The sequence below is a fragment of the Rattus rattus genome, chromosome 16 (assembly GCF_011064425.1).
Source record: "Rattus rattus isolate New Zealand chromosome 16, Rrattus_CSIRO_v1, whole genome shotgun sequence".
NCBI classification, from domain to species: Eukaryota; Metazoa; Chordata; class Mammalia; order Rodentia; family Muridae; genus Rattus; species Rattus rattus.
In genome coordinates this window covers 32,989,952-33,016,235 of record NC_046169.1, presented here as the reverse complement: position 1 = coordinate 33,016,235, position 26,284 = coordinate 32,989,952, and the positions used below count along the sequence as shown (strand labels likewise).

Here is a 26,284-nt window from a genome sequence, read left to right as displayed (position 1 = left end):
ATGACAGGGGTGTGCCTCTGTCCCCAGCTGTAGTCACCTGGGTCATCAATTGTCACTCTCCACTTCAGTAGCATAGAGTATTGACTTGTGCCCAGGACACACCCTCATGAGGGGGAGCCTGTCTCCATGCCAACCTCTCTCTGCCCAGCAGGAGTGAATATTCATCATGGCAGGATGGTCCGCACCTGTGATCCCAAGCCCTGGGAGGTGAATGCAGACGGTACAGAGTTCGAGGCCAGCCTGGGCTATATGATGAGAGTCTCCCCTCTCTCTCTCTCTCTCTCTCTCTCTCTCCAAAATACAAAAACGCACATGCATACATGCATACACACACGTGCACACACACATGCCTAAATCACTGTTGGAACCCCTTTGAGAGCAAGAAACAGAAACCTGATTAAATTATAGCAACATTGACTCTCCCCATGGTTATGGCAACAAGTCATAGTTGGCTTCAAGGGGTTTCTTTTCAAGAAGCAGATGCCATGATCTTGTCATTCAGGTCAGGGGCTGGCCTTTAGCAAAATCTAGTCTTCACGGCCTGGTTGATAGCAGAGGCTCCTTGGTGGACACTGACCTTGCCTGAGGGACCTGGGAGGCTGAAGGCCCCTCCCACAAGTGCCAGGATGAAGGACAAGAGGCCAGCCGAGGCAAAAGCAAAGTCAATTCTGCTTTAAATGTTCTATTCCATTTATTTCATGTGGGTGAAGTCAGAGGACGACTCGTAGGAGTTGGTTCCTTACGGGTTCTGGGTTCTGTCTCTTGACCCGCAGTGTTGCACCGTGCTAAAACAGCAGCAGGGCAAAGGCCGGGACATCCCTGTCTGAATTTCCCACTTGGGCATGAGAATGCCCACCCCTTGCCAGACTGGAGTGGAAGGGCGGGTTCTGGAACAAATGCTCTCTTTCTAAAGCAGCAGTGTACTGCCTGGAGGGGAAGTCGGGAACTGTGCGTATGTGTGTATGTGTGTGTCCACCAGTCCATCTGTCTGTCCATCCATCTGTCTAGCAGTCTGGTCTACTGCCCTTGCCTCCCTTCAGGGCATGAAGGCTTTGCTGAATGTCAAACCTGAAGGGGAGAACAGGGCAGAGACGAGCAGGATCCCCAACAGTCGGGAGCCCATGCCTGGTTCTGGGTGGGCAGAAGGCAGAAGACCTTCTTACGGAGACTTAGTGGGAGATCAATGAGGGATGACTAACAAGTCATGATGGGTCCACAGCTTGGCCAGAGAACCCTGACGGTTGTTTATTAAAATCCTCTCTGTATATCTGGGGGCTGTCTCAGAAGGGACTGGAATCACTGGGCAGCACCGCTGAGTCCACTGACAGGGCAGATAAGGTACAAGACAGAGCAAGGTTTGTTCTGTGGTCACGTGACATGCATCTTCTCACGAACCGGGATGCTGGGGCTCCTGGTCCTCAGGGCTGGCAGAGTGAGAACTGAAGGCATGGGGGCGCCAAGGAGATCCACCCCTCCCCCTCCACAGAGGTTGAGAGTGGACCCTGGGGACAGGAGCAGGGCTTGGGACCTGGTGGGCCGCCTCAGCAATTCTCTGACTTGTTAGTGAGCAGCGGCCCAAGGAGAGTGCAAGGGGAGGGGAGAGGGAAAGGGGGGAGGGGAAAGAGGGAGGGGAGGGAGGGAAGGTAAAGGGAGGGAAGGGATGGGGAGAGGAGAGGGGGAGGAGGAGAAGAAGGGAGCCAAGGAGGGTGCACATGTGGGTATTTTTGTGTTAGCCCATGGTATTCACAGCTGCTGGTTCATGACCCTGACATATAGAACATTAGGTCTTCGTATGAAGATATGTGTGTGTGTGTGTGTGTGTGTGTGTGTGTGTAATTTGGGAGCTTGAGTAGTTCTATGAATATAATAATATCCAGTTGAAAGAAAGAAAAAAAAAGAATAAAAGAAAGAAATTTAAAAAAGAAAGGAGGGCTGGCAAGATGGCTCGGTGGTTAAGAGCACTGACTGCTCCTCCAGAGGTCCTGAGTTCAAATCCCAGCAACTGCACGGTGGCTCACAATCATCTGTTATGAGATCTGATGCCCTCTGGTGTGTCTGATAAATAAATCTTAAAAAAAAAGAAAGAAAGAAAGAAAGAAAGAAAGAAAGGAAGGAAGGAGGAAGTGAGAGAATATAGATTAATTTCGAGCTTGAGTCAGCGCATTGTGATTCAATTCAGTGCTTCAAATCTCATCCTCACACAGACAGCTACGTTTTAAAGTCATTGTTGGCCGCAGAGTGCATGCAATTTTATTTCCCTGCACTGCTGTGTGCCCCAGCCTGCGTGTGGCAGAATCATTGCACCTTGATGTACACCGGCCAGATTCCAGGGCTCCAGGGTCATGTGCAGCTGGGGAACAGTTTCTGTGTGGGATGGAGAAGGTCTAGAATCTTCTCATGGGAGCATGGACAGAAGGAGCCAAGGATTCTTGTCTCGGTTTCACATATAAGAGACCTGGAAGGATCCCAAGCCACCTGACGTCATACACTGTAGCAGTTGGGTTCTGCACTGTCTATCGCTGGTTGCCCAGTGCCCTGGATCCTTATGGAGCTGGTAAGAAGTGCTCAATGAATGAATCTAGTGGCCAATGAAACACATGGAGAAGGAGAGGAGGGGGGAGGGGGAAGGGGGGAAGGGAGAGAGGGAGATGGAAAAAGAGGGGGGAGGGGAAGAGGAGGGAAGGAAGGAGGAGGAGATGGGGAGGAGGGAAGGGAAGGGGAGGGAAAAGGGAGGGGGGAGGGAGGGAGGGAGGAGGGAGAGGAGAGGAGGAGAGCACGCATCCTTCAGAATGTCTACATATCCTCATGGCTTGCTATGGTTTATTGTCGTTGGTCACACAATGGACAGAACTCCCAACAGGTGGACAGGTGAAAGTCAAGCTCGAGTTCCTGCCTCCCCTTCTGAATCTCTTGTCTCCCAAGAGAGCACTGTTGGAGGACAAGGCAGATGAAGCAGGCTGTGAGGAGGGCTGTCTGTGATGGGACAGGACGCAGGAGTAGAAGGCAGGGGTCAGAAGCCTGGAGTCTGATCACAGGCTGGACCCTCCCTCGTTGGGGTTTTGGGGAGCTTCCTCTCCTCTCTAGGTCAAGGGCCTGCAGCAGAGGTCATGCCCCTGACTCTCGAGCATCCTGGGCAGGTGCTTTGGTGCTCATAGAAGGACACATTCCTGTGGAAACTCGACCTTCGTCTGTAACGAAAAGCACAAAATCAGGTCAGGAGGCTGCATTCCTCCACGGAAGGGGATGAAAATCAGCCCCGAGGGTGGGCGCCATGACTGGACACCTGGAGCTCTCAGAAAAAGGGCAGCACACACGGAGGTTGGAAAGACGGCCATAGCTTTACGACTATGCCCATTGAGGGTGCATATGGCCCCGCAGGCAGGCATTACACTACTAGATCTGCCAAATGTGGGACATGGCCTAGCCACGTCTCTGTGAAGGACAGCACCACAGGCCACTGTTCCTACAGCTGCCTCCCCTCCGTGTCCCCTCACCCTTCCTTCCTGACCTCCTAAGGTTTGCTTCCCACATCACTGCACCCGTATTCATCCCCCCCACCCCAGGTCACACGTGACATCATCAGTTCCCTAGCATCAGGAAAACCCTGCCCCAAGAGGGGACAGGTCCAAGTGCAGGTCCTCTGTGCCTCTGTGGCTATGACGCAGCCCTGCCGATTGGCCACATGACAATGAGACTGGAAAGACAGGATGCTACATGGACCTGATCGTGGCTTCAGAGTCCACGGGATCCCAGCCCTGGCCTAGCTAAGTGTGCCTGAGCCAGGGGCTTCAGTTCTGACTCCTTTTTATGCTCTCAGTACGTGTGTCAGTGTGTGTGTGTGTGTGTGTGTGTGTGTGTGTGTGTGTGTGTGTGTGTGTGTGTGTGTGTGTGGGTACAGGTCCACATGTATAGCTGCGCAGAGATGAAGGTCACAGGACAACTTGGGGGATTTGTTTTTCTCCTTCTACCACATGGGTTCTAGGGGTCAAACCCAGGTCTTCAGTGTTGGCAGGGCTTTAGCCACTGAGCCATCCTGCCAGCACACGATATCTCTGAATGGCGCCAAAATGGCTGTAAAACAAAACAAGCAGCTGGCACTCCGCAGGAGTGTGGAGACCTTTAGCAAAAGCCCACTTCTCCCTGAGAATATTCTCCAAATAGATGGAGTGACTGAAGGTGTGTGTGAGGGGACAGGGCGGTGACAGGGTCCACCAGCACATCCCAGGAGTGCACGAGAGACATATCACAGGTCCTAAAGCATGGGCACTGCAGCCAGCTAGCAGCTTCTTTTGCCAACAGCCGCCAGCAGAGGGGGTTTGAACCAGCCACATTTCTTGTCGGGTCAGCGGGGTCCAGGATCACAGGCCTGCAGAGCAACATCCAGAGGACAGAATTGAATAGCTGGCCAGTGCCCAAGCTACAAGTAACTGCACAGGGACAAGGGAGAAACCCAGCAGAGCACTGCTATACAAAGTTTGTCCTTTGTTCCTTCCCCACAGCATATAGCAAGCCTGGAGTTATCTTTGGGCATGACCTACAAGGCCTGGGTTCAAATCCTCTACCCTTTAGTAGCTGTGTGTCCTAGGGCAGGTCCCTCAGCCTCTCTGATCTGTGAGATGGGGAGAGTTGGACCAGCCACTGTCATGAGAAAACTGAACACAACACAGGATCAAGACATGTCACTCCCTAGGGTGAGATAGTACTCTACTGTTTACAGGTAATTGGTCCCCTGCAAGTCTTTGGTGCCTCACAGCCCTTATGAGATGCTGTTACTGTTGGGAAATCCCAGTTCCCAGTCCATGTTCCCCCCTTCCTTTGCTGCTTGGAACTGGACAATGTCAGAGCCTTGGTCTCCTCATCTGCAAACAGGAGATTCCACTCCTGACTCCTAGGGGCTACAGAGCCTCATGTCAATCCAGTGACAGGAGAACAGTGTGCCCAGTACAGGAGATGCTTCATTGACCCAAAGCTCCCAACTCTCTTTCCACACAAGAACATCCGGGTACCACATGGGAAGCAGAGCCACGTGGGGACAGACTACCTGGGTTTTTTGAGCTGTCTATGTAGGTATTGGAGACATCTGGGTGTTGAAAGTCATAATACAATGTCCAGTAGATTCGAAGCCACTGATACTTGGTGACCAGTTCCAAGACAGTTCGGAAGCCCTGGGCTGTGTTGAATTCACAGTCTCTACTCCCACTTTCCCAGGCATAGACCGTGAGCAGCTCCAGGGCGTACTGTGGGGGCAGCGGCTTCCCCAGCTTCTCCTTACACTGAGAAGAGAAAGGCAATGAGAAAAACGGGGATCTCAGCTGTTGCGTGGGGGCCACTTCTCTCAGGCTCAATTCAGCTGCCACCTGATGATGACCTTACAGGTTTATTGTCACACAGCCTCGCCCAGTCATTTACATTCAGACTGTGGCCCCTCCTGTACTGTAGCCAAGAGCTGAGTGGTTGAGATGGGGACCCTGTGTGCTCCACAAAGACAGCATTCACTAGCAGGCACAGGAGGAATCAAGACACCATGATTGACAGCTAGGAGTGAGGGTGGGGGCGGGACATAAGGAGTCCTCACTATGGAAGTTTTCTCATGGTCTCTGAAGTACCTGGGAAGGGGCTAGGGAGATGGCTCAGGGGTAAAGTATCTCCCTCCCCATGCAGGGCTGAGAACTAGAGGTCAGATCCCCAGCATCTACATGAGTATGAGGCTTTTGAGGAAGCTGACTCATAATTCTAGCTTAAAGGACTGGAGATCGGGCTTCTGAGGGGCTGCAGGAATTTCCAGAACTGTCGATCCAGCATACCGTGTGTCATGTGTGAAACCCTGACTGATTATGCAAGGTGGGAAGTGACTGAGGACCTGCCTCACACTGTGGCCTCCACAATCGTGTGCACATACAAGCACACACAAATACATGTGGTCCCCTGAACAGATACACACACAAATACCACACCACCATTTTTAAAAGGGTCGAGAAATTACTGAGAAATCATCCATTGAAAGAGGTAATGTCCAGAAAGGACAGGAAAATTGAAGCCATAGAAAGTGACATGAAGGGTTTGCCAAAGAAGGAAGCAGCCACCATGGAACGGTGAATTAGACATGGTTGAAAAGAGACTTAACTGATTAGAAAGTGGACTAGAAGAAATCACTTAGAGAAAGCATGGGAAGCCCTCCCTCTTCTCAGGCCCCCCCCTTCCCATTCCCTCTCCTTCCCACAGCCTCACCGTCCCCTGCTGATCCCCCAAACCCTTGTTTCTCTGAACCCCTCTGCACTGGCTCCCCTTCTACTCACTGTCCCTCTTCCATTTCTTAATTTCTGACCTTGTGCCTTGGGCTGTTTGAAGAACTTGGAAAGACAGGAGTGGTGAGAGGCAGGCAGAGGAAGGAGGCTGGCGTGTGAAGATTCGGAAAAGAAACTACCACACCAGGGCTGTGTTTGCGCTATCTTTGCATTAAGGGTCAGTAATTTCTTGTCAACTGGGGCTGAAAATCAGCTCTGAGTAAGAAGAGACTTGCGCCTGTGGGGGCCAAGTCTTCTGGAAAGAGTATCCTCTGGTCAGCGCGCTATAGCTGGGGTCCAGGGGCCCCAAGATTGGATCTCCCGTTGGCAGCCACACCCAGTTGCAGAGAGGTGTCCCAAGTGTTAAGGCTTTGGTCCCATGAAAATTGCAGGTTTAGAGGGGTCATGAGGAGCAGCTGAGGCCATCGGTGTGATTCCTCGATGGCAGGGGAGATCCCGTGATATTGGACTTGCCCAGAGCAGGAGACGACTGTCGGGAACAGCGCAATGTGAGAGCAGAGCTGGCCTGAGCCTGAGACCCGCTGTGTGAGCTGTGGATGGCAGAGTCTGAGAAGCTCAGGGAACCGAGAGTCCCAGATATCAGATCCTGGGCCTCTTGCTCTGCTGGGCTTTGTTTGTGTTTTGATCTGATTTGGGACAGTTCCCTGGTGAGATAGGAGTTAAAGCTGTATTTTTAATTTTATGGATCCCACACTTGAGAGGCAAACCCTTTTTAAGTGTTGAAACTTTAAAGAGAACTTGATCCTTTAAGGTGTATTGTGTTTTAGGGTGTGACGTGGAGATGAGATCTTAGGGGCAATCAAGAAAGCACAGGTTATGGAGGTGGGAGTGAGCATCGACTTGAAAGTGGGCTTCTCTCAAAGGTTAGCTTTTGTCAACTGCTCATAAGCTAGGGTTATCTGCAGTCGGTTGGCCTGATGCTGTTTGCACTCCGATGCTAATGCTGCTTCCTCAAGAGGGGTCGTCCCGGAGGAACAGGCCATCACTTACTCAGGGGAGGTCAGGTGAACATTTTCCCCATTTTTTCCTGGTCGAAAAGAGAGCCTATGATTGGGCAGTGGGACTGGAGGCCTGAGAGTGGGGATCAGGAGAAGGAGAGGAAGAATGTGTGGGAGAGAGATAGGATAGAGGAAGAGGAGGAGAAGCCACAGCAGATCAGAAGCACTCGGCCAGCAGAAACTGTAAGCAGCAGAGGGTCTCATAGCTGGGGATAAGTTAGGAGAGCACTAGATGCCAGGCCTGGGCATGCGAGTTGTAAAAGGAAGCAGTCTGTGTGGGCCATGGAGATCCAGGCAGCGAACAGAATTCCTCCGGGATCTCTGCTTCATTCACTCTCCTGACTTCCCTCAGTGATGGGCTGTGGACGGGATGTGTAACCAAGTAAGACCTTGCCTTCCTCAGTGAGTATTGGTCAAGTGGTAAAGCTGTCAAGTCAATGAGAAGCAAAATAGAATAGACCTTTTTTCTCTGGTCTGTACCAATATTCTATACACATAGGGCCCACGGTGTCTGGACCAGAAGCCTTACCAGTTGATACCAGTGCTTGACCAGACGGATGAGGCTCTTCAGCTTGGGTTCCCGATGCTTCAGGAAGTTTTGCCGGAGCTCCATGAAGCAGGTGGAGAACTCGCCCTCCTTCTTCAGAGTGGTGCACGCGCTGATGAGGTGGGCGTAGGTTTTGGTGTAGATTTGAGGGTCGGGCTTGTGGTTGTTTCTTAGGGCAACTATAAGGAAGTCCCATTCATATTTAGACTCAACCCTGCTCTGAGTGTCTGCTTTCTTTCCAGGGTCACCATCCCTGTCTATGTGGTTTAATGAACAGGGCAGAAATTGTCCACAGCAAGCATCACTCCCCATACAGCAATGAGCCCACCACACCTCTGGACTCCATACATGAACTGGTCCTGGAGAGTCTGTGCCACCACCTGCTCTTAGCAGGATGCCTTACTCACAGGCCTGGAGACAGGGGTGGGAGGAGACAGCACACTGTGGTCACTCACAGAGAGCGGCATGGTCATCTGATGATGGCCAACCATGTTCTGGTGTAGCATGGAGTTCTGCACTGCATTTGTACACCAGATCTTGTGCTTAGTCTTTTCAGACCGAGGGTGGATCGTGTGTGCAGGGATGCGGGAAACACACATATTCAGAGGCCACAAGAGGAGATGGGGTGTCTTCATTTATAGTTTATCACCCCCTCCCTTTACAGCAGGGTCTCTCTGTAATCATGTTGCTTGGCTGACATCCATCAGGCCACAGAGATTCTCCTGTCTCTGTTCTCATAGTACCAGGGGACACAGGTCAATGTGTGGAATTTCCTAAGATTAGGTGGGTGTTGGGGATTTGAACTTGGGTCCTCATGCTTGTGCAGCAATCACTCTTATCCACTCACTATCTCCCTAGGCACTGTGTGTCAGCAGTGTCCAGTTCCTTAAAGCTTCAGGATGCAGTGGTGATGGTAATGGTGGTGGTGGTGGTGGTGGCAGCGGTGGTGTGTGTGTGTGTGTGTGTGTGTGTGTGTGTGTGTGTGTGTGTAAACTTGTACTGTGGGTGGGCAGCAGGCTTTGGAATTGACGTGCATGTGGCTATGTGTGGGTGCTTGTGTACATTTGAGTAGACTAGTTAGGAAGGAGGCTGTGCCTTCCTTAAGTGTGTTCATGGGTGTGGCCATGGTTTCAGCAGGCCACACCATCTGGCTTTGATGCTGGCTCAGGGCAAAATCACTCACTGATGGAGCTTGGACACACCCAGTCACTCAGTGACCAGGGAGATCTCAAGAACTTGTTCTCTACTTCAGGACTCAGCACAAGCACATAGTAGGCCTGATTTGCCAAGTCACCCTTAGTAGGGTTGTAGCTGGAGTTCTCTTTTGGGCTGTCACCCACACCAGCATTCCCAATGTGGTCCTTCTGTGATAGAGTTCCCATCCCACTGAAAAGCTGCCACAGGCTGGGCAAGTCTATGAGCAAGACAGGCTTCTGGGGTAGCGCTGTCCCAGCTAATTTCCGGGTCACTCCCTCTGAGCCTCCTCCACTGTGCAGGGTTCTAAGGCCTCTTGCAGCTTTCCACAGCCTGCTGCCCTGGTCCTGGTCCCAGGCTGACCCTCTCAGTCCATGCTGCCTGAGACTCTAGACAGCTTCCATAGCTCTCCTAAGCCAAGGGCTGGTGGCCTGCCTTATGTCTAGGTTAATAGCAGCAGTTCACACAGCAGCCAACAGGAGGTGCTGTGCTTCCCCAGATGAAAAGCCTCAAGTATCCCCAAGAACCCACTGTACTTTCAAGGGTGTCCCTGATTGTCTTAGGAAAGAGTTGGGCAATTGTAATTTTGGGGACCCCCTGTGTCAGACCTGGTGTGATAGATCTTAATGTAGAGGAACATTAATGTGCCATTATATTAACAGGTATGTGCATTAAGAAGGTTGGTGTGTGTGTGTGTGTGTGTGTGTGTGTGTGTTTGTGTTCCAGTTTTCCAGAGGGGTGGAATTTCTCAGGGAAGTTCTGCAGCCTGCACCCTGCTCCCCATGCACAGACACCCAGGCCTTTGGCAGGTCTGAGGTTTCTCATTCTTTGATAGAAGGTGCAACAGATGTTAATTTTTAGCTATATCTCTTGTCCCACTTTTAGAGACACAGAATTCCCATATTCAAGCATGCAGAAAGCTGTTCACCATGCCGGTGTACTGTATGATGCCCCCGGGGCTGGGCAGATGGCTCTGTGGGTAAAGGGTTCCAAAGCAGAATCCCAGCACCCACATAAAAAGCTGGGCTTGCAAGGGCTGCAGGATCCACATCTGAAATCCCAGTGCTGGGGAGGTGGAGACAGGAGAATCCGTCAGACTCATTATCTGGCGAGATGTGTGGATTACTCAGCTTCATGTCAGGAAAGGAAAAAAAAAGAAAGAAAAAGAAAGAAAGAAAGAAAGAAAGAAAGGAAGAAAGGAAGAAAGAAAGAAAGAAAAGAAAGGAGGGAGGGAGGGGGGGGGAGAGAGAGAGAGAGAGAGAGAGAGAGAGAGAGAGAGAGAGAGAGACTCACTTAGCTTCTAGCGAGTGGAGGGTCCCAAGAGTACCCCTGAATATGTCTGATATCATTGTTTGTAGGCTATGAGTCTCTAGGTGTAAAAGCTTCTAGGAGACTAGGTAACCCCTCCCCCAGCTCTGTGCTGCCCCTAATAGACATGCTGAGGTTTCATTAGCTGAGACTGTGGGTTCAGCTCAGAGCACACACCCCACCTGATCCCAGCTCCTTACTGCAAGAGCCATGAGGTGGGGCAGCAAACTCCAGGTCAACCTCTCAACCAAAATAGGTTCCTAAGCAACTGACATCCAAGGCTGGTCTCTGGCCATTACGCACTCATGCAAACATGTGGACAGCCCCTCCCCCCTGCACACACAGAGAGTGACAGCAGGGAGGAGTCAGGGTTGAGGAACAGCAGGCTCTGCTGCTGGCTGACTTACACAGGATATCATAGGCTGGCTGCACATCAAACTCCACCTCCTGCTGGAGCTGGGGCGAGCTCAGCTTGAAGCTCAGAGACTTGGAGCTGGGCTGCTCTGAGCTCTGGACTTCAAGCTTCACTTGTAACGTTTTCTCTTGCTGCAGCTGACACAGTCGTTTCCGAATTTCCTCAATGAACTCCCCCTGTAGATTCAACTGATCCTCAAAGCTGGGGAGATCGTTAAGGAACACCACTAGGTTGGCCTCTGACCTGCCCTTAAGCATGGTGTGTTCGCCCTAAAAGACAAGGATGAGGATGACAAGAGACAGGGAGAGCCATGCTAGGCCATCCAGATGCTGAACAGAGTAGGAGTCCATCACTGAGCATGACAGATAATTAGAGAAACCTGGCACATATATACACCATATTTGCATGAAGAAACTCTGTAACAATACTCAAAGGTCACAGAGTACCTATGAAAACTAAGGAAACTGAACTCACAAAAGGAAACATTTTGAGAAAAAAAGTAACAAGTGATACTGCAGAGGTCCTCCCTAAATAAAATGCTGAGCACAGTCACTAACAAACACAATTGCAGCGGGCATAGATGAGTAGACATTACACAATGACATTTCTGTAGTCTTGAGAGTGACTGAGGTAGGGACTGTCATCATAAAGTCCCATTTGACAAATGGAAACATGGGCAATGAGCTTCCATCAGTCCAGCCAGCCAGCGGGTGGGGGTCTCTGTTCTGTTCTCTGCCCTGTGCCATAGCCGGGGTATACATGAGGATACTAAGCACAGAGTATTTAGGGGGCACCAACTTCCCACTAAGGACTACAGTCTGGCTTCTGAGAGTCCTCTCCCACCCCATCCTGGTCAGCTCAGGATAATGAGACTCACCATCACAACCCTGGAGACCCTCACAGGGTGAGGGGCACCTTGGAAGCATCTCTCCTTCAGGAAAGCACATATGAAGTCAATGTCTGCTCTGAGCTCAGCATGGAAGCTGGTGTCAGCAGGGAGGTGATCCTTTATGAACCTGTCCAGCTCACAGGCTGGGGTGCTGCTGAGGTTCACCATTTTAAGGCCGGGAGTGTTTGCTGACTGCAGCCTTGCCTCTGGAGCCAGCTGCCCATCATTTTCATAGCTGGTTTTCCTTCCCAGGAAGGGCGGAGCTGTGCATATCAGCCCTCTGCATCTGCCATCTCCGGCTCCTGGGCTCCCGGACACTCTGGGGTTTGTTTACCTGCTGGCATTTCTTTGGATTTTCATGAGAGCGGGCCAGGAGGCACCGATCCTTAGCAACAACGTTTCTGTTTTTCTTCCCTTCTTAGTATTGTGTTGTTACTAAAGAAAAATGATCTTACAGTCTCCTAGTCTTTTAGCAGCAAAGGCAGCTTGGCCCCGCCCACACCATGCGTGCGTGTGTACACACACACACACACACACACACACACACACACACACACACACACACACACACCCATCTATAAAACAGGAAGAACAAGTGAGGGAAATCCAGAAGTTGGCAGGCACCAGTTTCAGCACAGCTGTGGTGGGTTTGTCCACGCGTGACTGGTCCATTCTTATTGATTGGTGTTGGTCCTAGGTGCTGCAGTAGAGAGGGAAGCTCACCGAGATGCTAAGCCTTCATTTTCTGAAGGAACAGAGGGGTACAGCCTCTCGGGGAAGACACCCAGCTAGCTTACTAGTTTACACAAGCATTACGCAAGGTTAATTGGGGCTGGAATAGGTCCCAGCTACCAAAATTATCTTGCTTTTGCTGCACGCAAGAGCAGACAAATCACACGAATCTCAGTCCCTTTTGGCCATGTCTAGCCATAATCAAAAGTAAGAACTCCAGGTTTGCCGGGAGCGTCTTAGGAGCAAGATTGGTGCAGCTGCAAGCTCTCACATAGCCCCAAGTATAGTCTTTTCACAGGCACAACATTGTTCAAAGTTCAGTCTTATAACTTCTCAACCTGTAATCATAGCAAAGGCTTTGCTGAAACATTTCACCCAAAGCCAGACATAAAGGCTTTTCTATACATTTCACTCCACATGCTGGATATTGTAATGAGCTGTCTTCAAGGCTATGGCCAGCGTCTAGTGAAATTCTGCTCGGAAATTATGGAACTGGTCTTTCTTGGTCGACTCTCAGGTTTATCACTCGTGCTTTGGCACCAGCATTATTTGACACGTCAACAACCCGCTCACCTTTGGGAGCTACTTTTCCCCATAGAATTCGATTAAGAGTTTCCAGAGAGCGACTTATATTGCTAAACAGGTAGGGGGTTACCGATGACATAACCCAAAATCTGAGCTTTGCTCTTCCAGTTCTCCTACCATGAAAGTTAAGCTCCATTCATGTATTGATCAGATGAGCAAGAGAAAACAAAGCCTTCCATGTCAGGAATGGCCAACACCTCAGGTAGTATAATCAGCCTGACTCATGTACTGTTAAGTCCTGATAGTAACCCTTTCCAGAAGCTGTGCCTGTTTTAGCTTTCTCCATGAAGGGACCTTCGATATTGAGTCATTCCCACTCTGAGGGAAAAGCAAACCACATTTAAACCAAAATCAAGCAACAAGGAAACTCTAAGGCCTGGGCTGAGCTGGCTTGCACTGTAGCAGTGGAACCCGCCTGCTGCACCCTGGAACTCAGTTGGTGTGGGGGCTTCTTTCTCTGCATCAGGAATGCTGGGAAAGGGGCCTGAGGAGGCCTGAGGGCTTGGGGTTCAGTGAGCTTGCTTAAGAGAGCAGAGCAGAGTGGATGGCTGGAAACCAAACTGTTGTGAGGTATGCTGGGCCTGCCCTGCCAGGCCTGCCTGGACCTGCCTGACAGAAAGTCAATCTCTCTCTCTCTCTCTCTCTCTCTCTCTCTCTCTCTCTCTCTCTCTCTCTCTCAAAAATTAACCTGACAGGGATTTTTATCTGATTTCATTTTTCCCTTTCACGAGCTCTATAAAAACCTACAATAATTCCATTTTTTTTCACATAAAGTTGTGAAACTTAGCAGTGAGAGGCCCAAGTTTCCTTGCCCCTAATTTCTATTTTAAAAATAATGTTTCTTACCATCCCTGAGGACCAAGCCCACATTAGGTGCTGGTTGTCAGGGACCCTGCAATCTCAAAGTCTGGCAGATAACTGATTCCTAGACGGTAAAGACCTTAATATATCTGCTAATGTTGCGATTTACCTATTTCTAGTGACCAAGGGCCATTGGAGACAGCAGAAGTTCAATCCAAAGACAGAACACATTTGCAATATTGAGAATAAATAAAGATCAAAACCCACAGTATGTAAAGAGCAACAACGAATCAATAAGAAGACAGCTCACAAGAGAAAACCACAGACAAAAACACAGCAGGTTCTTCCCAGGAAGAGGATAAAATGGCTACTAAGAAAAATAAAGCAACTACTCTCAGGCTGCAGGCCTCAGGACCCAACCAAGCAGCCTCCCTTAAAGGTACCAGTGATTGACCTGCAGGATTAAGTTCGTAAGCTTGAAAGAGATACTGTTCAAAAGTTCCTTTGGAGCTCTGTGAAGCCCCCCTGGCTAACAGCTGCTGGGGAGGAGGGAGGAGTAGACCTGGGGTGAGGGCTCCAGTGTCCCAGGATCCCGTTCTGTAGGGAGGGATGGCCCTGAACCTCAGCATGGGCCCTGTACATAACCCCAGCTGACCTTCCTCTTTCACAGCAACAGTGGCCAGAGGCCACCAGTTAGTCATAAAGTCCTGTCCGAGTGTTCTAGAGAGCTGTGGGGGTCATGGCTTTAGGTAGCCAACACACAACCACCAACTTCAGAGCTGAGCTGTGCCCGTGTGCAACAGATCATCCTGTCTGGGCTTGATGACTTTACACACCCCATGGACCCTCACCCTGATAACCCGCTGTTCCCTAGTGCCTGCCTTGTACAATTCTGCCCTAACTGCTCCTGGGATGGGTTGTACAGCTGTGGAGGCGGTGGGGGAGGGGGAGGGGAAAGCCTAGGCAGCTTCCAGAAGCCTTGTCCCTGCAGATGAAGACGTCCTAGTGTGTCTATTTAAGGTAAGCATTCCCATCTCTGGGCTCCATAGGGAAGCCCTTTCAGATTCATTGCTCCCTCAGAGTGACCTTTGGTGAGACTGTTTTTCTGTTAGTCCCTGAGACCTTAGGAGGAGGGACAGACGTTGCCCACATTCCCCCATTGCCTGGAAGGGATTCAGCCACACCCGAGATGCAGAAGACAGGCTCTGTGTCTCCCAGGCCACAAGCCTCCTTCCACATCTCCAGCTCAGAGGCAGCCTCAGGAACTGGCCAGTGAGCTGAGACCTACCCAGGACAATCTCTAGTCTCAAACCTAGGTCCCCATGATGCCCCTGCCTCAGCAGGTTTACCCAGGATTAAGGCAGCTCACAGTTTGTCTCTCCTGCTCTCTGAGCATCCAAAGGTTATAGGGACAGCCTGGCAGGGTGCTCAAGTGACAAGGTGTGGCTTAGAGCAGTAGCTTAGCCGCACTCAGCCTCAGGTTCCCCATGCATAAAGCTGGCAGTGATCCCTACCCCCGGAGCCATGAGCTTTGAGGGACTCTGTGTGGTTTAACCAGGTCATCTTCTTTTTCTCAAAGGCTGAGCCCCAGTGGGTGTGAGTGTGTGATTCCCCCAGCCTCAGATCAGGCAGTGTGAGGCCCAGAGGCTGAGTAGGTGGGCCAACGAGACAGCCTTTAAGAGAGAATAGGAAGCAATCAGGTCACCCGGTGTCCCCCTGGTTGTGCCTTTTCCCTGGATGTGTAACTTGCTGTTTGATTCCTCAGTTTCCCCACAGACTGGCTCATTACAACAACGCCTGAGCCGTCCCTCCAGAAGACCCTGAAGGTTTCTGCCTTGGGGTGCCCCACCCTCTTACCTCGGTGATCCTTATCACCCTTGGTCTCTGTGACCCTCCAGCTCCGTGCTCCCATAGGACGTTGTCCAGGGACCCCAGAGCACGCCGCACAGCCGCTGTGAACTCGGGGGCTGGGTGCAGGCTGTGGGCCACCAGCTTGTCTAGAGCTCCGGCTGGTGTGCAGTACAGGTCCATGTTGACCCATGCCCTCAGGAGAGTTTCGTTTCTCCCTAGGCTTCTTGGGGTGCTCCTGAGCTGACAACGGGGTGTTTTGCCAGAGTCACCTCCATCATCCTCGCTCATTCACTTTCGTTTTCTCCTCTCTTCGGAGTTCCTCTCTTCCCTAAGCTCGGGGCATTGTTGAAATTATCTGTTCATGGCTCTGCTCTGCAGCTGGACATGTGGCCCAGAGGTCTTACACCTCATGACCTGGACACTCCCTGAATCAATCAAACTTGCCATGGATGGTGGCCATGTTGGGATGAGTGACACTTGTTTAGATGTCCAGGAGAGCACAGAAGTGGTATAGTTGAGCTGGGCACAGTGACACACTATAATGCCAGCAACAGGGGCTGAGGCAGGAGGATTGCTTTAAGTGCAAGTCTACCCTAGCCTATGTGACCAATATCCTGTCTCATAACAACAACAAAAAGGGTCACGAGGATAGCTCAGACGGTGCAGGTGTTTGTCACTAAGCGTGATAGCCTGAGTTTGTTTTCTGGGTCCTCCATGGTGGAGGGAGAGAGACCCAACACCTATGAGTCACCCTCTGACTTCACATGCTCACACACATGAAATAAATGGAATAGAATATTTAAAGCACAATTAGCTTAGTCCTCGCCAAGTCCTGCTCAGGACCCTCGGCTGGTCTCTTGTCCTCCCATCCTGCACTTGTGGGAGGAGACTTCAGCATCCCAGTTCCCTCAGGCAAGGTCAGGGTCCACCAAGGAGCCTCTGCTATCAACCAGGCTGTGAGGCCTATACTTTTTGCTAAAGGTCAGCCTCTGACCTGAATGACAAGTCCATGGCTTCTGCTTCTTCAAAAGGAATCCCTTAGGCTGGAGAAATGGCTCAGCGGTTGTGAGCACTGAATGCTCTTCCAGAGGTCCTGAGTTCAAATCCCAGCAAACACATGGTAGCTCACATCTACCTATAATGGGGGTCTGACGCTCTTTTCTGGTGCATCTGAAGACAGCAACAGTATACTCATATACATAAAATAAATTTCTTTAAAAAAAAGAGAAGAAATCCCTTAAAGCTACCTATAATTTTTGGCCATAACCATGGGAAAGCCTATATGATAATTTCCTCAATTTTCTGTCCCTAGTTCTCTGCACTGATTTAGGACTGTGGTGTGTGTGTGTGTGTGTGTGTGTGTGTGTGTGTGTGTGTGTGTACATGCACATGCATGTGTGTATGTGCATGGTGTATGTGTGCATGGTATGTGGGGAATATGTGTGTACATGATATGTGTGTGCATGGTGTGTGGGGAGTGTGTATGTGCCTGCATGTGTGTTTGTGCATGGTATTGGTGTCCACAGTATGTGTAGGGGGAGTGTGTGCGTGTTTGTGTGTGTGTGTGTGCTACATGGTATGTGTGTATGTGTGTGTACATGTATGTGTGTGTACATGTATGTGTGTGTACGTGTGTGTGTGTGTGTGTGTGTGTGTGTGTGTATGTGTATATATGCTTGCTTTCGTATTTTAGGATTTCATTACGGGGAAGTGACACCATGACCAAGGTAATCAATCCTATAAAGGAAAACACTGAATTGGTGCGGGCTTACTCTTTCAGAATTTTAGTCTATTATCCCCATGGAAGGAAACATAGTAGCATGCAGGCAGCCTTGGCGTTGGCAACAGAGCTAAAAGTTCATCTTCATCTGTAGGCAGCAGGAGACTGTGCACCACCCTGGGTGTAGCTTGAGGATAGGAGACCACAAAGCCTGCCCCCACAGTGACACACTTCCTCCAACAAGGCCACACCTACTCCAGCAAGGCCACACCTCCTAATAGTGCCACTCCTTATAAGCCAAGCATCTAAACACCTGAGTCTCTGGGGGCCATTCTTACTGGATCCACCACAATTGCCTTTCTCTTCTCAGTGTAAGAGGAAGCTGGGGAAGTCACTGCCCACACAGTATGCCCTGGAGCTGCTCATAGTATGCCTGGGACCCTGAATGTAATGTCAACAGGTTCAAAAGAGCTGAGGGCTTCCAAATAGTCTTGGAACTGGTCACCAAGTACATGAAGCTTCCAATTGACTGGAGGGTATATTATGGCATTTCCTTCAACTACCTGAGCACACAACTTGAAAAGGACAGGTAGCTTGTCCCCACATGGTTCTGCTCCCCATGGAGTGTCAGGCTGCACTTGTGTGGGAAGGGGGAGGTGGGAGCTCTGTGTCTATGGAACATCTCCTGCACTGGGCACTGTCACCTGATTGGCATGAGGTGCTACAGCCCTGGGAGGCAGGGCTGGGTTCTCCTGCCTGCAGATGAGGAGGCCAAAGCTCTGACATTATCCAGACCAAATCAGCAAAGGAAAGGGGAGAACATGGAGTGGGGACTGAGATTATCCAACAGTAACAGGGCTGTGAGGCACCAAAGACCTGTAGTGGCCTAATTACCTGTAAATAATAGAGTACTATGTCACCCTAGGGTGTGACCTGTCTTGATCCTGTGTTGTATTCAGTTTTCCCATGAGACTGGCTGGTCCAACTCTCCCCATCTCACAGATCAGAGAACCTGAGGGACCTGCTCCAGGACACACAGCTACTAAAGGGTAGAGGATTCGAAACCAGGCCTTGTCAACCCAGGTCATGCCCAAAGATACCTCCAGGCTTGCTGTATGCTGTGGGATAAGGACAAAGGACAAACTTTGTATAGCAGTGCTCTGCTGGGTTTCTCCCTTGTCCCTGTGTAGTTACTTGTAGCTGGGGCACTGGCCAGCTACCCAATTCTGTTCTCTGGATGTTGCTCTGCAGGCCTGTGATCCTGGACCCCGCTGACCCGACAAGAAATGTGGCTGGTTCAAACCCACTCTGCTGGCGGCTGTTGGCAAAAGAAGCTGCTAGCTGGCTGCAGTGCCCATGCTTTAGGACCTGTGATATGTCCCTCGTGCACTCCTGGGAAGTGCTGGTGAGACCCTGTCACCGTCCTGTCCCCTCGCACACAGCTTCAGTCACTCCACATAGTTGGAGAATATTCTCAGGGAGAAGTGGGCTTTTGCTAAAGGTCTCCACACTCCTGTGGATGCCAGCTGCTTATTTTGTTTTACAGCCATTTTAGCACCATTCAGAGATATCGTGTGCTGGCAGGATGGCTCAGTGGGTAAAGCCCTGCCAACACTGAAGACCTGGGTTTGACCCCTAGAACCCATATGGTAGAAGGAGAAAAACAAATCCCCCAAGTTGTCCTGTGACCTTCATCTCTGCGCAGTTATACATGTGGACCTGTACCCATACACACACACACACACACACACACACACACACACACACACACACACACACACACACACACACTGAGAGCATAAAGGCAAAGTCTTAATTGGTTACACCTCCCAGCCCGTCGTTGAGGGAAGTCAGGACAGTAAGTGAAGCAGAGACCATGGAGGAACTCTGCTCACTGCCTTGATCTCCGTGGCTCAGTCAGAATGCTCTATTCCACAGAACACACGCTCAGACATGGCACCAACCACATCCATCACTGGTACGAACATGTCCGCACAGACTACCCTGAACCAGACCGATTGATAGACTGTCTTGATTAAGGATGCCTCCTGCCTGATGACCCTATCTTATGTCTAATTGGCAAAAACTTCCACAAATGACGCTCTTTCAACTGGATGCACACACACACACACACACACACACACACACACACACACACACACACACCTTTATTGAATCATAACGTTACCTTACCTTGACTTTTTTTTTTTTTTTTTTTTTGGTTCTTTTTTTCGGAGCTGGGGACCGAACCCAGGGCCTTGCGCTTCCTAGGCAAGCGCTCTACCACTGAGCTAAATCCCCAACCGTACCTTGACTTTTTTGCTAAGACCTCATGTCAGTATCATGCCATAAAACACAATCTCTAAAAATACCGATATTTCTTAAAATTTCAACACTTAAGAGTATCCTCTGAGGTGTGGACGCATATAAAACTTAAAACACTAGTGACATTCTTTCTTTCCCCAAGAGGGAAGAACCAGGTCCCTGTCTCAATCATAGGAAAAAGCTCAGTATCTGATATCTGGGACTCACAGTTCCCTGAGCTTCTCGGGCTCTGGCATCCACAGCTCACACAGTAGGTCTCAGCTCACACAGTAGTTCTCAGCTCACACAGTAGGTCTCAGCTCACACAGTAGGTCTCAGCTCACACAGCGGGTCTCAGGCTCAGGCCAGCTGTGCTCTCACATTGCGCTGTTCCTGACAGTCGTCTCCTGCTCAGGGCAGGTCCAGTGTCTCTGGGTCTCCACTGCCATTGAGGCTGCACTTTCATCAATGGCTCCTCCTGGCCTCTCTCAGTGCCAGGGCTCAGCTGTTTCTCCTGATTCCTCCCAACTTGCAGGTTTTCTGGGACTAAATCCTTACCACCAGGGAGGCCTGTCTACAGTACCAATGTGTCTGCAAACCAGAGAGGAAGTCTCAACTATAGATTCTGTTTGCTGACCTTTCTGAAACTCATTCCGGAAGACTTGGCCCCTATGATGCAGGTTTCTTCTCAATCAGAGCTGAGTCTCTGCCCCTACTGATGAGAAACCACTGATTCTTAATCCAAACACAGCACACAGACAGCCCAAATGAGTCTTCGCTTTTCTCTGAGACTTCACACTCCAGCCTCTGCCCCCTGCCTGCCTCTCAGCCCTCCTGTCTTCCATGTTCCCACAAACGGCCCCTTAGGCTCTCAGCTCTCCACAGCTTTTCTACCCATAGTTTCAAGGTCCTTCCTCAATCCTCCCAAAGAACAACATGGCGGGTCAGTCACAGCAGCGCCCCCTCACTAGGACCAGTTTCTGTCCTAGTCTGTGCTTACTGCTGTGGTAAAGATGATGCTGGAAGGTAAACTGGGGAGGAAAGGAATTGTCTGCCTCACATTCCTGCACCACACTCCATCACTGAGGGAAGCAGAGGCAGGAACTGAAGCACAGGCCATGGAGGAGCACTGCTAGCTGCTGATGCCCTTGGGAGATCAGTCTGTGCTTTAAAAACACCTCAGGGCCACCTGCCTAGGACAGGCAATGCACACAGGCACCTGCACACTGTCTCCCCCTTACCCTCCCCCCTCCCCCCAGAGAGAGAGAGAGAGAGAGAGAGAGAGAGAGAGAGAGAGAGAGAGGGGAGACCCAGAGTGCTAAAGTCTCTGACTCAGGGACACTCATCTAGTGATTGGTATGGCTGGGATCCTGTGGACTCTAAAGCCACTGTCAGGTCCATGCAGCATTCTGTCTTGCCTGTCTCACTATCATGTGGCCAAGGGGACTCAGCTGGGCTGTGTCACAGTGGAAGAAGTACAGAGGGACCTGCACTTGGACCTCTCCCTTCCTTGGGTCTCCCTGATGCTAAGGAAGCGGTGATGTCATCCATGTCTTCAGGGTATGTTGGAAGGAAACTCCAATAGGTTAAGAAGGAAGTGAGAGGTCACATGGGAGGGGTGAGAGGTCACATTGGAGGGGTGAGAGGTCACATGGGAGGGGTGAGAGGTCACATGGGAGCGGTGAGAGGTCACATGGGAGCGGTGAACAGGGACTGGGAGGTGTGAGTGGGGACAGGAGGGTGTCACAGTCTGTGCTGCAGTGACCTTCAGTCCCGTCCTGTAGCAGACAGGTTTGTGTTCCCTGACTGAAGAAGGAAGTTGGAGCTGGTGGTCCTGAACAATGTCCTGCCCTGTTAGAAAGCAGGAGCCCAGGAGGTAACAGTGAAAGAGCCAGGGTTGGGGCCGGTCTGGGGCCAGTGTGAAAATTCCCACCACAAACCTCCAAGCACAAGGACCCCTACCTTCTATAAGAAAAAAGCTGGTTTAGTTCCTGGAACAGCTACAAGCCAAACTGTCCCACAAAGCTACCTGTGGCTCCCAACCAAAGTTGGGAAAGTCTTGAACGATATACTGAGTCCAATCTGAAAGTTATTTCTCTCCATCATATGTGCTTAGTATCCTGCCTAGTTACCACTGTGTAAATTCTGCCCCAATTGTTTGAATTCTGCTTCAATTGTGTGCAAGGTATAGAACTCGCTGTCAGAGTCTGCTCAGGGTCATCTCCCCTTGAAGTGATACGGTCCTAACATGTCGGAATTAAACTCCTCTTGCTATTACATCGATCACTGCCTCTGTGGGTCTCATTCAAGAGGTTTTAGAAGAGGTTCAACTGGGACCTCACAAGAGCACATGTAGGTCTTTTGTGTTTATAAGGTTTGTGTGTATTTGTGGGTCTGACAAATTAGCCACAGTGAATTATGGGACTATTTAGTTCTCTATGTGGAGGGTGTTTTTATTATGGTGATGGTGGTGGTGGTGGTGGTGGTGGTGGTTTTTGTTGGTGGTTGGGGTGGTGGAGGTGGTGTAAGTGTGTGTGTGTGTGTGTGTGTGAGTATGTGAGTGTGTGTATATGTGTGTGAGTGTGTGTATGTGTGTGTATGTGTGTGAGTGTGTGTATGTGTGTGTGAGTGTGTATGTGTGAGTGTGAATGTGTGTGAGTGTGTGTGTTGGTGAGTGTATGTGTGTGTGTGTAGGTGTGTGGGCGTGTGTGTGTATGTGTGTGTATGTGTGCATATGTGTATGTGTATATGTATGTGTGTGTTTGTGTGTGTGTGTGTGTGTGTGTGTGTGTGTATGTGTGTGTGTTTATGTGTGTATGGTGTGTGTATGTGTGTGTGTGTGTGTGTGTGTGTGTGTGTGTGTGTGTGTGTGTGTGTGTGTGTGTGTGTGAGTGTGTGTGTGTGTGTGTGTGTGTATGTGTGTGGTGTGTGTGTGAGTGTGTGTGTGTGTGTGTGTGTGTGTGTGTGTGTGTGTGTGTGTGTGTGTGTGTGTTCTTTGAGTGGGGCCAGTATGCTTCTTGAGCACAAGGCTCTGCATGCCACCACATTGGTTTCTTACATTTACATTAGTGTTTTATGCTTTTGTCTGCCTGTGGATATGGCACACAAGTGCTAGTGTTCGTGCAGGCTGGAGGAGCCTGGCGCTCTGAAGCTGGAGTTATGGAGGGCTGTGAGCCACCCAATCCAGGTGCTGTGAATCAAATCCAGGAGCCTTGCAAGAGCGGTAAGGGCTCTTAGCCACCAGGCGATGTGTTAGGCACACGCAGACTGTTCTGACTGACTGAACTTAGTCCTGAGGCTTGTGTGTTGAGAACTTATTTCCCTGACTGAGCCACTTCTTTGTTGGCCTAATCTTTAACCAGGGGATGCCCTGACTGGGTAGAAGTAGTTCATAGGTGCAGTGTAAACCACGGGGTAAGTTCACATTTTCTAGCGGCCACTTTAAAAACATTTGTAAGTCAGTGTGAAGATACGGCTCAGCAGTTAAGAGCATTGGCTGCTCTTCCAGAGGACCAGTTTAATGCCCACCCCCCCAACCCCTGCACCTACATGTTGGTGCTTCACAACTGAGTATAGCTGCAGTTCCAGAGGATATCATGCCCTCTTCTGGCCTCTATGGGTACTGCATGCAAGTGGTGCCGCTGTAAGATCAGGAAAAACTTGTGCATGCATAAAGTGATTTTTATAACTATAAGGACGGGTGCTTACATTTACAGACGGAGGTTGATGTGCCAGACCAGAAGAATGATCACTCTTTTGATAATCTCTGTCTATATTGCCTGTTTAGATTTCTGTATGATTTTTTTGTTTTGTGGGCTTCTGCTGCAAGACCTTTCTGGACTGGAACTCACAGTAATCCTCCCGCATTAGGTTTCCAAGTTCTGAAATTACAGATTCCAGGCACTTTTCATTTTCCCCGCACCTCTGGGACCCCAGCCTGCCTGTTGTAGCCACTCAAGGGCAACCTGAGTACACAGGCCACAGTTTCACTGTTCCATGTGTGGCTGGGGAACAGCTTCTGTGTCAGACAGGGCAGGGCTAGCATCTTGTCTTGGGGACATGGACAGAAGATAGCAAAGGTTCCTCTCTTGAGTTTATGTGTAATAAGAGGCCTGGAAGGATCCCAAGCCAACCCACATCAAAAGCTGAAATCACTTCCTCTGCTCTCTTCACTGCTGAATGCCTGCTCCCATGTGGGGAGTATACATTAATGCATCTAGATGAATCATGTGCACACACATACACACGCACACACACACACGCATACACATACAAACACACATACACACATATACACACATATACACATATACACACACATACACACATATACACATACATATACACACACATACACACATACAAACACACACATAGGCATACACATATACATGCACACATACACACATATACACACACATACACTTACATATACACACATATACACAGACATACACACATATACACAGATATACACATACACGCACACATACCCACACATACACACATATACACACATACACACATATACACAATACACACATATACATATACATATACACATACACATACACACATACAAACACACATACACACATACACACATACAAACACACACAGATATACATGCACACATACACATACACAGACATATACACATATACACACATACACATGCACACATACATACATATACACACATACATGCACACATACACATACATACATATACACACATACATGCACACATACACACACATACATGCACACATACACACACATACACTCACATATACACACATATGCACAGACATACACACATATACACATATGCACACACAACACACACATACACGTACACATACGCACATATACACACACATACACTTACATACACACATTACACACATACATACACATACACACACACACACACACACACCACTTCCTCCACCAACAACAATAACAACAAAAACAAAAGCATCGGGAGCCATCTAGGAGAACTAAAAACAGGGTGGTCTTCCTGAGGTGATTCCGACATGAACTATAGAGCTATGGTGGATTTGCTCTTCCTGGCGAGGTGGAAGAGATTACATTTGAGGAAAGGGTCCTACTATTAATATGCCTTTCCTGGTATTATTACCCATATGTAATAATCAGTAGGAATTAGCCCACCCTTTTGAGCAGATTTCTGCAGAACAACGAAGATGTACTGTCTTGTAGTGATGCATATAGACAAACAGACGGCTTCTTGATTCTTTTTTTTTTTCTTTTCTTTTTTTCGGAGCTGGGGACCGAACCCAGGGCCTTGCGCTTGCTATGCAAGCGCTCTACCACTGAGCTAAATCCCCAACCCCCTGGCTTCTTGATTCTTAATGATGATCCTGTAAGAACTCCTAAAGTTATACTAGTGATCATTAAGCCTCTCATAATAGGACTGCTATTAAAGCCCTCTCTGATATGAAAACTGCAATTAGAGCTCTGGCGGTTTTCAAGTGTCATGGGCTAATTGTTCCCAAAGTAGAAAACAGGCATTTACAACTTAGAACACAGTCTAAGATGTTGTAAAAACAATCAATCAAAGGTCATTAAAAAAAAAAAAGGAAATAGAGACTTATTGTAGGTTCCAGGACAGAAGGTATTGACTGTGTTTATCTAGACAAACTTCAATGATAACTTAGTTATGGTCTTTAGCTCTTCGTGAACCTGTACTGTTAGTGACAGATAATGAACATTTAGCCAGATAATTACTCTTAATGGATATGCACACAAACATCTCAGTTGTAAACTTCTTATTCAATTGTAATTTGGATTCATGTGTAAATTTGTGGTGAACTTTTGACCATATGATCATGTATTCTGAAAGACATATACATGCTGAAGATGAAGAAGAAGAAGAGGAGGAGGAAGAAGAGGAGGAGGAGAGGAAGAGAGGAGGAGGGGAGGAAGAGGAGGAGGAGGAAGAGGAAGAGGAAAGAGAAGAGGGAGAAGAGGAAGGGAGGAAGAAGAGGAGGAGGAGGAAGAAGAGGAGGAGGAGGAAGAAGAGGAGGAGGAGAAGAGGAGGAAGAGGAGGAAGAGGAGGAGGAGAAGAGGGAAAAGAGGGAGGAGGGAGAGGAAGAGGAAGAAGACAGAAAGGAGGAGGGAGAGGAGGAGGAAGAGGGAAAAGAGGAGGAGGGAGAGGAAGAGAAGGAGGAGGAGGAGGGGGAGGAGGAGGAGGAGGAGGAGGAGGAGGCGACTTTTTGGAGAAGAACTTAGACATAAAGATTAAAATCACTTTTCAAAATGTCCCTTTTTCTTGCAGCTTTAACCAGCAGGCTGGAAGTTAGGGATGCCTATTTCCTGGAGAGATAGAACAAAGGCTACTTTACCGGAGCCCCTGCTGTTTTATGATGAGGTGTTAAACCCCAGAGGCTGCAGTCTCTGGCCTCAGAGGAACTCAGAAGTCAGAGGAACTCAGAAGTCAGCTACCACTGCAAAGTAACTTAGACCGAAGACAGATACATGTCTTATTATTTAAAGGCAACCCTAAACTTCTCCCAAGACCAAATCTTTCCCCCACTCCGCTGATGCTCTTCCTCTCCTCGGCTACCTTCAAGAGAGAACCAGAACTGCCACTGGAGCAGGTCTCCATTATC

At 49.5% G+C, this 26,284-nt stretch overlaps 1 protein-coding gene across 1 annotated transcript; it reads right to left on the bottom strand.

The window, feature by feature from the left end:
* Positions 1-3,034: 3,034 nt before the first annotated feature.
* Positions 3,035-11,985, bottom strand: LOC116885295 (inactive 2'-5' oligoadenylate synthetase 1C-like). Its single transcript, XM_032886543.1, is given in 7 exon segments — positions 3,035-3,188; positions 4,213-4,366; positions 5,042-5,072; positions 5,075-5,273; positions 7,833-8,029; positions 10,760-11,036; positions 11,645-11,985. Coding segments are annotated over 7 exon segments (1,077 nt in total). The 5' UTR covers positions 11,825-11,985; the 3' UTR covers positions 3,035-3,149.
* Between the last annotated feature and the right edge of the window lie 14,299 nt (positions 11,986-26,284).